We start from the raw sequence: 11,063 nt of genomic DNA, 5'->3' as shown, positions 1-11,063 counted from the left end.
AAAGGTTTTGTACATGATCTTTGCGAAAATGAACGCAACGTTCAGATAATTACATATGGTAGTAAAAGTATCGAGTTTTTATTAAAATACAATACAAAATCTGAAACGGCCAGGAGCTTTGTCGTGTGTGTCATAATTACAGGATAGAATTACAACTAGACGATAATTGCACTTGATCGAAACGCGTTAATTTATGCTTCGTAAAATGTATCATACTTGTTCGGCATAAATCATTGGCGCCCGTGGCAATCTTAAAAACAAGTAATAAACAAATAGAAAACTTAACGCCTTTCTCCACGAGTTTGGCACAATAATAGCATTCGGAACAACAGGAACATCGGTATTGGCGATAAAATTATTATTTATCGTACGCTAATCAACGTATGTTAGGTTGACCTCAGACTACACTAATATACCTATATATATTGTCAATATTTCACGGTTCTCAACTAAAAGGATGAAATATATTGTCCGTACAATATTGTTAATTCACGAACACCTCTTTCGTTGAAAATCCTGAAATATCGACGATATTATCGATTGTCTGAGAGCACCTTTAAACGACGGCCGCAAAAGTTGGCACCTATTACCCTATTAACGTGACTCGCCGTCCCTATTCGTTTACTTATATTCATAAGCATGAACGATGCTTGTAATTCGGTAATTGCTTGGTTCTGTCGACGTATCGAACCATTCGTGTTACGAAGACCGAACTAATCGTATCTATTGTTATTTCATTCGAGTTCCATTAATAAAGGTTAATTAAAACATCGTTCATGACCTCTCCGCTTTTATCAGTCTTACGTTTGATGTTTGTTGAATAACATAAAGGTATGGAATGTATCGTTGGATTGATCTAGCTGTCCTTTTTTTTAACCATTAAACTGAGGTACAAACGTGCAACCTTTTGGTCTAAATAATAGAAAATCAGAAGGTTCCTTAGCTGAGAGTGATATGTACGAAAATATTTCAAAGACTCGTGGACTCGAAACGTAACTCATACTACGCCATAGAAGATCTCTATTTCCTATAACGCATAAACCATTCCATAGGAACTCGATCCATTTTGTCTAAAATCCTAAATGTTTGAATGCAGTTGAAACGTAAATTCGCGCGATTGACACGGCGTTGCGTTCAAATACTTTGACACTTTGTCGTAGCAGGAGAATCCTCCGATCGTTAGTCGCATCGACGCCACCCGTCGAACACATTTAATCCTAGTCGATCGACTAGATCCATTGCTAAACGTCTTCTTTCCTCTCCTTTATTTTTGGTTCTGAAGCTTCGGCTGTAGATCCGTGTTGAAGCATTCGATCGAATTAAAGTATAATTTACGATCGTTTCTGACGTGTACGTCGTCACCACCGTTGCTCTTATCCAAATAAATCAGTTCTGATTTGTCCGCCGAGGCCGATGCTGTCTCTAGTTTGGAATTCTGTAAACATCATCACGATTCTTACTGCTTTAAAAGTCGCGAACGATTTGAATTCGATGTTTAATAGTAGGTTACCTTGTCGCCAGCCACCGAGTTTGCGCGTTGCTTGTTCAAGAGGTATAATATCGTGATCGTGAAGACTATAAGGGATCCCACGAGCACCATAATCGCGCCAGCGTATATGAATATATTTGGCAGAGATAGGAGCTTTTTTAGCTCGTCGACGAACTTGTCAGTGGCCTCGACTTCCAACGCGAACCACATCACTGGGAAATAAATGGTCGGTACGGATCTGAAAAGCCTAAATAGAAGTCTATCATGAACGTCTGTCGTCTTGTTAGATCCATTTTTGTTGTTTATTTCGCTCGTTCTTCGGCCTAAACGTTAGCGGCATGAGAATCGAATATTCGCTCTGATTGTTTAATTATTGGAAACGTACTTACGATACAGAATATAACGGTTCTAGCAGCACGTTGATCTGCAACTTAGCAGATACTTTCAAAGGAATGCCGGTTTTCTGAAAAAATCCATTTGATTATTTGCAATTGATTCGCGCAGATTGGAGACGTGTTATTCCATTATTTCGAATCTTTCGATACGCGATTGCCGCGACAGTTCCGATCTAATGATAAAGAGCAATCGATTGTAAATAGGTGATCTAATAACAATAACGATGATTGCTACGTCGTGGACGATAAACGACGATAATGACGAAGTATGTCCGATATCGACGTGTCGCGTGGCATCGCATGTAAGGAACTCGTATCGAGGTCGTTGCAGATGTTGCAATGCTCTCTCCGAGGTCGAGTACGTGAACAGAATTTAGTCGATGGGAACATGCAAGGAAATAAAGTAGGAAATAGTACGGTAGTGGGGAAATTCTAAAAACTCGAAGATGGTTGAGCTCGTTGAACGTATTTACCGGCTCGAGCGTGATGAAGAAGTCATGTTCCTCATCGGGATTAAGTCCGGTGACTTGTTCTTTGAGACTAGGATCGGCTCTGTTGAAATGAGGTAAGCTGGCAAACACAGGAGCGCCATAACGACAGGCGCTTACGTTCAGTAGACCAGCGGGAGTGCATTTTCCGTTGCAAAAACAGTTTCCTATGTTTACTACGTCTGGGTCTTCTTCCGGGGCATTTGTGGCCTCTGCCGAGTGTTCGGCCTCGAAAAAGTCCTCGGTCGTGGTAGTTTGCTCGAAATATTTGGCCTGGTCGTGAGGATAGCGTCGTCTCGTATTGTTTCCCAACGTCTTCTCGCTGAGATCGTATCGGTAGCCCTCCAGACCCATGTGATCGGTTGTCTGCGAGTACTCGAACGTCAACGGCCTGCGAAGAACGGAAAAGGAATCGATCGTGATCCGATTCGGAGTCGTAAGGGATGCGACTATCGTCACGTTTGCTCGGAAGCGAACAACGGCGAACCTATTGACTCCACCTACGAAGAAGCTGTCGCGTAAACGGCATTACCGGATGATCCAATTTACGTGTCTCGAAGGTTAACGAGGGAACTTGTGAATGAAAATTGTCTAAGGTTCAGCGACGCTTAATTTGCCGCGAACAGACGAGAGTAATTAGCGAGCAGGAGCGCGCGCCACGCGATTCTTTTCTTTGACGGGCGCCGCAACTGACCTGCATAGGTCACCGCTGAACATGACAATCTCATCTTTCTGTCGATACGGCGACCAGAATTCTCCAGCGCTTCCTTCCACCACGTTGCACGGGCTTTTAAAGAATCTAGTCGTGTCTTTGTAGTTCCATTTCCTCAGGATCCCAAAGTCGTTGATGTTTTGGGCCCCCGTGTCCATATTGAAGTGGCCATCGAACATCGTGGAGCCGTTTCTCTGAAAGCGTAACGTGATGGATATTATTAGATATTCGTACCGATATCTTGAAAGATCGAAATCTGTCGTCGTTAATCGAAACACAGGTGGCGTTTGATAACGCAACGATAGATAATTCTAAATTGTTTTCTATGATCAAGTAGCCATACAAACGAAAATTCGTCGCGACGATTTTATTGCTGAACGGCCTTTATCGAGTGGCGTGCACTCTTCAGGATTTACGACGCAGGGAAAAAGGGAGGAAGAAAAGTCGCTTTGGCGCGTAGGTGGGATTAGTTCGCCGTAAATGTTGCATGCGTGACGTAACAAATTAATACATAATACGCCTCCCATTGCTTTTCATTCGTCATTTAGCGACCTACACGTGACCTGTTCTATTCAGTACCAATTTAAGTCGCGCTGCGAATAATTTATCGTCGGCTGCAATGCCGTTGCTACAACAGCGCAAATCGCATCTTCGACCTTCTGCGCGTCCTCGACACGATTAAATAAACAATTTTAGCTATAATTTCTACTTTGAGATGGTTGGTTTTCCTCCAATTATTTACTCTCCAACGTACCATGTAGAACCATCCGAACTTGTCAAAGGGTGGAACATCCTCTCCCATTCCGGCTGCCATTTTTCCAAGCTCAATGAGCGTGTCGTCGTAACCTTTGAATAGCAGCTGATCCACTGTCTTCGTAGTATGCACGTCCAACGACGACAACATCAGCGACAGGGTGGCTTGCAGCGCTCCATCCCAGTATCGTACTTTGTGTTTCGCTGACTGAAAGAGAAGCATGAACGATGGATGTTTACGGTATCTAACGTAGTTTTTTACCAAAAAGGTTTACTCACGATCGCGACGGTGTTCAGTTGTGTGATGCGGTCGGTCAAGGAACCATTGGTAAGCTCCGGTACGAAGTACCACCATCGTCGGTTGAAGTAGCTGACAGTGTGGTTCTCAGGGTGAAACACCACGTTTGCTTTTTGCCTGATCTCCCTGAAATTTCGATGTTCCAGTATGAATCACGGGAACGGGAATTATTTTCGCAAAGGAAGCAATACGCACGTGAAATCGTAACGAATCACGCGCCTATTACTTCTTATCTGTGATGGGTATAATTTTCTCTGCTGCTTTTTATAATCGAGTTACATCACGACAGTTAGTTGCAAATTGTCGAGCAAGTTTCAATAAAAAGTGTTCGTTCTTCCGAGACCGCTCAATTTGGAATCGTTTGAACGCGTTACACGTTTCCATAACGCTATTTGCTTATCGTCCGAAGCGGAAATAAATAATAACAAAGCAGGATAAATAATAACGTGTTGCCCTAGCATTATCCGGTGCACGGAAATCAGGCGGGTAAATGGCAATAGTTAGGCGCGTGTTGCTCCAAGTGGTGGTGGCTGCCAAGCGATCTTCAATTAAGCGATACGTTCGTGATTAGAGAGCCGTGATTTGGTGCTTTAGCCTACATATGCTTGCACATTTCGTTGATTAGATTTGACGCGACAATTGCTGCCCGCTAAGTGTATGAACTCGCGGATGCACCTTGCAGCGGGTCTAATCTTCGCTTATTGCTAGCAGCGCAATCTTTGTTATGTAATTGTCTCGAGATTAGGGCGAAATCAACGACAAGCAAGGAGAAGCTCACGCGTCGACCTTTTCGATGACTTCGTTGCAATCAAATCGGCCAATTACTTCCGTCTCGCGATCGACCAACTAAAATGCCAATCTGCGCCAGAATCAAATCGCTTCCACATCTTGTTGCATGTTTCTAAATATAGTTTTGACTGAGTTATACTTGCGCTTGCATTCCACAGGCCGAGATCTGGCACTTTAACGCATACTCCGACTCATTTCATTTGCTACTCATTTTTATTCGATGAGAATTTCCGAATTGATGAAAACCCGATTGCCAAAGGTTGCACGAACCACGTATCGTCACGCCCTGGTTCGCGTTCGTTCACGTACCATCGGGAAAAAGCAATTAAACGAGCAATTGTTTTGTGTAACATTTAGATCTTCCTACGCTAGCTTGGTGACCCGTCGACCGGTCGAGTTTTCACCGTTCATTAAGATGTCAATACCGCGAGGTTAAATAGTATGCTCGTTTTTTATCTTGATTAGGTCGCCGATTAAGAGTGCCCTCGTGGAAGGTGACTTCGAGCCTCCTTCTCGCGTCCGACGTATCGACGTGGGATTTCTATTCGATATGAGCGCAAATTCAGCCAATTTGCGTCATCGATACATCTAGATGAACTTGTAATTTTCGTGATTATAAGTACTGTGTTTAGTATCAGTTTGTATTGAGTGGCAATTCAATGTTACGCAACAGTTTCCGCTTTGATCACACCGTCGTTTTTTTTTTTCTAACGATTCTTCGATTTCCGTGACAGCACGAAACAAGCCTGACATTTAATTGATGCTGAAAAGAGAATACCGTGTCCCGTTGACGACGTCATGTTCCTGTTATTACTGCATCGAGGTTTTCGTTATTATCAGTACAAATGCTGCGTTAACTCGAAATTTGTCGTTTTCTCGATGCCTCCGCGAAGATCGTTAAATCGAAAGCTTTATGTATTCGACGAATCATACCGAAATACGTAAGGACCAACTTCTTCGAGGTTCGGCTTCTTTCCAGGTGTCTTCAATTCCTCTGGATTAGTCCAATTGAAAAACCGAATTTTGAAATACATGGGCGGCAAGCTACTCGTGTCGTTCCATACTTCGAACGCTTTGGAACTTGGCGTCAGCGGCATTTCCTGGTAACAGAATTAACTTTTATCGTAGCAGTATCATTACGTATGGTATCAAAGCTCATTACATCCACTCAGCTATGAAATCGGTTAAATCGCTATGAAATCAGTCATTTGCTCGTAAACGAAGCATGCGTCCCACAAAAGTGTAATATGATCGTAAATAGGTCTGCAACCGAATCGTACACTATGCACGTTCCTTCGCAACGAAAAATTATACGTCTAGTGTAACTCTAAAGAGATATGTCAATTCAGTGAACAATCAACCACTTTTCCAATCGTGTTGGGAACAACGACGAGACACAAGTGAGACTATCGACTAGCCTGTTTCATCCCGACCGCGGTCGTCGAGAAAATCTCGGCTATTAGACAACTTTGTTCGTTCCGTTTTGTGCAGATTGTCTATGACGAAAGCTTTCGACAAACAGAGAGCCTCTGTGCCGACAATCAGGCATATAAACGATATAGAAATAAAATCGCGTCAGTTAAACGAATCGCGAGATAACCCAGAATCGCGAGGCTATCCGACCAATTCTCGCGCAGGAAGAATAAAGCGTTGCGACTATATTTTACGTTAGTCTCTGATGAAAATAAACAGTTTTCCAAACTATCTCGGCAATAACGACGGAGAAACGTATAGTCACGTTGTTGTAGCGTGTGGTAATCATAAAAGCACCAAGACGCACTTCATTTGTTTAAACGATTCAGATCGATATACTTTATCGCGAAAAACGAACGAAATTGCGTCACTGTCTGCACGATTATGCAAATTAGATGCGAAACGTGTATGTAAATTAAAATGCTCGGTTCGACGAGCAATGATCCATTGATACCCACCTTTTGCAGAATGTAATGAAAAATTGCTGACGAGGAGGAATAGAGGACCGTGCCAGAAACGATCAGCAGGACGCCGAAAAGACCAAGGCCAAGAGATTTGCTAGTCCAAGGCCTCATGATGACGGAAGCTTGTGTACGCGGAAAATCGTTTCTTGACTTCTCAGCATGTGTGCCTCCAACGGCCGCGGTCAATGTGTTCGCCGATTAGACCTACACCCGGTCACTCTTCCGGCTGTTATGTGTTTTTCTACGTCGCGAAGCCTGAAACAAGATAAAACCTATCTAATCAGGCAGTCACCGAACCACTTTTTCCACGCTCTCTTTCGTCTTGTTGTCTAACCATACATACATCACGTATATACGTTTGCCATCTACGTCCTACGTGACATGTTTCTCATTTGGGCCATAGAAACGATGACTTTGCCACTTTGTAAATTGCGAGAGAACGTGATTGTCTGGGTCGTAATGCCAGTAAGAGTAATGTAAACGGTTGCTCGAACGTTTAGCTCTCGGGTTTTGGTTAGGTTTGGGTTATGGTATCTAAATTATAGTATGGAAGAAGGTCATAAGATGCATTACCCTACCGTAATTTGTCTTTTTCGACGATCCGAATGGCAAAGTTTATCGGTGAATAACGCTCGAAAACGTTTTAGTTCGTGCTCCTCCTTTTTTCTGTTAAGAAAATGAAAGAAGCAACTCGCCAATAATATTGTGTCGTATAAATTGCAGAGTTTCGTGGAACGATTTGGGTAGACCTCTTGTTTTACGTCATCACGTGTCGTTCGTTTTTTATTCCCTTTTGGCTCATCTTTGACCTACTTTACTTTATTAATTTGTTGGGCGCTCGAACTTGTCCACACGATGATTTCATCGTAACAAACGTAACATATAATCCGCCTTTGACTGTTCTGATATTAAACAGTATGATGTAATCCAGGTTTAATGAATTTATGTAACTCAGAAAAAAATACGGAACGAATGATCGATCGCGCTAATCGCGAAGAAAACGCATCGGAGATTTTGTTTGAAGAGTCGCGTATTCCCGTTCACGTGTTTACATACTTGATCTATGCAAATGATTATTCAGATATTGTCGATAGTAAAATAAAAACATCGGCTTTTTCGAAAACGAAGAGGTGGAAAATATATATGTCACGACAACGTTTGAATAGTCGACGAGATTCTGAAACGTGATCCTAAAAGTTGTAACTCGTACCACGATACATACACAGCGATTCGGCGTGAAAACATGCAATTGACAGCTTCGCTGATACTGCGTTTTCTCCAGATAATTTTATTACCCGAATGCATGCGTCTTTTGTGAAATAAAATGTTACGAGACAATCGCAATAATAAATCGTTCCCGAGCGTTGCAATTAACTTCAAGTATCCTTTTTTGTCGATAATCTTTGTACAGAATTCGTGAAAAATCAAGCGAGTAAAAATTACGTGCCAGGTTTCAATATATTACAGATTTTTATGATATGCTTGGCCATGACCTACGTGATCCCATGAATTTTGAGTCATACAGCTACGTTTACTGTTAGTTTAGCCGGATGCTTTTACATTGCCGTTTTTAATTGTGTCAACGTTATCACCTTAGCGTTACTTGTAAAAAAATGGGAAAAAAGGGGTCACATTTGCATTCATATAAGAAACGAATTTGTAGCAAATGCACGTATATTTTTCGTCATGAGATGATTTATTTACGGTCGCATGACAGAGCGTACTCGAAATCATATCCGCGAGCGGTTTCGCGAGGCTGGAAAATTTTATAAAATCTCGAACTTAAACACGAGGATTGGGCGTAACAAATAGAGGGACGATAGCGGAGGTTTAGTCGCACGTTTTGTCGCGTATCCGCTCGTATCCGTCCATATCGTATTGATGTAGGAGCACGAGTAATGGGAGGTTATTTATCGGTTCACCGTCCCGTGGTGTCCACCGCGTTGTTCCGACAAAAGACGCGAACGAGTGTGTTCTTATCGTTGGAAGCGCCAATGGACTGCCACCGTCTCCTCTTCGTTCATCGATATCTCCTGACCTTTAATTCCTTCCCGACCGAATTTCTTTTTCGCGCATCGACGTCCATCAACGTGCAGTATCGCGCGCATTGCTTTATAGATCAAAAATAACATAGAAGTAGCAATGGGATCATTGATTTTTCTGCCTCTTTTCGAGCAAGGGTCTCGCGGATTATGAATGAAGCGGCCTCGACAACTATCACGGTTACGACGATCGTTGCAATCGCGGATTTTCATTGTACGTGTTCGACGTTCCACGTATGTTTGTTGTTCGTCAACCAGTAGGTAATGTTTCCTTTACAGATAAATATTTATATTAGACGGATATCACGGTACACGTGTAAACCGATTAAATTTAAACCAACTATTCTCTATCCTCTCGAAAAACGATTCACATTATTTTAGCTAGGACGATCGTTCACGGACGCGAATGAACGAAAAATAAGCCTAACGCGACGCAAAGCCTAATCGGAACATCTTGTGAGAATGTTAATATGGAATTGTGCTTTGCCACGCAACATTGCTCTTTGAGACTCCGAAAGATGAGTAATCTTCCCACAAACACCGACTACTATATCTCCAAACGTGAATAAAACGTGGCGATGATATGCGATTGACTTACTTGTTTCACGTAGTCCACAGTGTACGTTCGATTACTTTCACTGTCCACGATCTAGACGAAGACTTCTTCAGTCAAGAAATGACGATAACTTTAACGAGATTATAGACCAAGCTCAATCACCTCGACTCTAACGTGTGATACTGTATACAGCACGGTTGTTACTGCCGCGTCCGATGAATCAACAGGCTGCATATAATGTGACTATTGGCCGCATCCCCTCCACTTAGGGAGACTTCCCTCCTTTGCTCACCAATTCGGACCCTCGTCATCCCGCCTTACTCCTTCGAAACCTCTTGAAGAATTTTCTCCCTCTTAAAAGCGACGTCGAATCGCTCGCTCGTATATACTAGGGACAAGGTCTATTATCCTATGATCGAGCAGTAGTTTGGCTTCTCTCCAAACCGCGTCGCAGGCCCACGAAACCAATCCAATGGTGGTTTCGTCGTCAACTAATTATAACACGTGCTTGCGCTATCATTACACGTGTCACGTGTTGCGAATGAAGCGCGTTTGCGATAAAAGGAAGTAATTCGTAAAAGTCGCGGATATGGAGTACGAGTGCTCGCCGGTAATTGCCCTCTCCGTTTTTCGCTGCTCAAAACGGATTAACGTACAAAATCGATTTTCGAAACGAACGCCATTCTTTCCACACGAACGTTTCAATTTTCGATGCAGACGCAATTCAATCAATTAGTCGGACTCGTTTGTCCTGGACAGTTGAATAATATGAAGGCAACTTACTTTTGCAGGAAAGTTCAGATGCTCAATGCGTCGAAGCTGATTTGGGCTAACAGGATGATCTTGACCTCACGTGATTGACCAATGCCTTACGTGGCTGTTATGCAATGGTCCTTTTATTGAATATTTTATCGAAATACGTTTTGTCAACCATACGCAACATTTTCCTCGTTGTCACGCAGATTGATAACGCGTGAGCAACTCGAATTGATATGCCGAAGCATATTTGAGAAACACGGTGCATGAAAAACGTGGTGAAGATTTATTTACCATGGGCGTTGAAGCATAGTCGACGCTGCTGATATCTTATCTTCCGATGCAGTTGTGTGAAAAGGGAAACAATCTTCGAACAAGACACACGACTTATTTTACATCGTTAAATCTTAACGACCGACACCAATCGAATTCTCGCCGTGGTACATGTTCGAAAGAAAAGCGAACGAATCGCGATGTACCATGATACCGAGATCAACTGGGTTGACTATACGTAAGTACGTAAGTGTTTCGAACGACACTCGACCTAAAACTGGAGCCGAGCGTGTCAAAGGAGGCAAGGGGCTACGTTCGCGACAGGTAGTAAGCCACAGAAGTGCCTGATCGCCCCGTCTAACCCCTCCGCCTGTCTGATCCGGTTCAAAGCAGCTGATCTCTTCATTGCCAAGCGGATCCGTCTGCATCGTTTGCGAAGAGTAGCCATAAGAACGCGGCTTCTGTCTGTTAATTAACCCGGCAATTTCGTTGCGATTAATGCCTCGAGCGTTCACCCGTTCCTTTGCCTGTGAAACACACTGTTCGTCTGAAACCTTCGTTTAATCATTACCGTG

General features: G+C 42.9%; 1 protein-coding gene across 3 annotated transcripts; it reads right to left on the bottom strand.

The window, feature by feature from the left end:
- Window positions 1-62: 62 nt before the first annotated feature.
- Window positions 63-9,677, bottom strand: LOC117164764 (protein croquemort). Of its 3 annotated transcripts, none has more exons than XM_033348088.2 (10): window positions 9,502-9,677; window positions 6,856-7,116; window positions 5,858-6,024; window positions 4,117-4,261; window positions 3,839-4,045; window positions 3,067-3,278; window positions 2,358-2,763; window positions 1,879-1,952; window positions 1,511-1,736; window positions 63-1,435 (listed from the first exon to the last, which is right to left on the bottom strand). In XM_033348088.2, exons 2-10 carry the CDS (start codon window positions 6,970-6,972, stop codon window positions 1,265-1,267), a joined length of 1,725 nt encoding a protein of 574 aa, XP_033203979.1. In that variant the 5' UTR covers window positions 6,973-7,116; window positions 9,502-9,677; the 3' UTR covers window positions 63-1,264. The 3 variants fall into 3 exon arrangements, with proteins under 3 accessions (XP_033203979.1, XP_076476749.1, XP_076476750.1); XM_076620634.1 differs by lacking the exon at window positions 9,502-9,677 and adding an exon at window positions 7,205-8,153; XM_076620635.1 differs by lacking the exons at window positions 6,856-7,116; window positions 9,502-9,677 and adding an exon at window positions 6,087-6,559.
- Window positions 9,678-11,063: the final 1,386 nt, after the last annotated feature.

This window comes from Bombus vancouverensis, chromosome 8, assembly GCF_051014615.1.
Source record: "Bombus vancouverensis nearcticus chromosome 8, iyBomVanc1_principal, whole genome shotgun sequence".
Classification (NCBI taxonomy): Eukaryota; Metazoa; Arthropoda; class Insecta; order Hymenoptera; family Apidae; genus Bombus; species Bombus vancouverensis.
This window is presented reverse-complemented; position numbering and strand designations above follow the sequence as displayed.

Excerpts from the sequence above, each read along its gene's own strand:
- LOC117164764 (XM_033348088.2), bottom strand. The coding sequence starts at position 6,972 with ATGAGGCCTTGGACTAGCAAATCTCTTGGCCTTGGTCTTTTCGGCGTC. Across the intron at positions 4,046-4,116 it reads AACTGAACACCGTCGCGATC|TCAGCGAAACACAAAGTACG; the intron begins GTGAGTAAACCT and ends CTTCTCTTTCAG. Across the intron at positions 1,953-2,357 it reads TCTTCATCACGCTCGAGCCG|AAAACCGGCATTCCTTTGAA; the intron begins GTAAATACGTTC and ends GGATTTTTTCAG.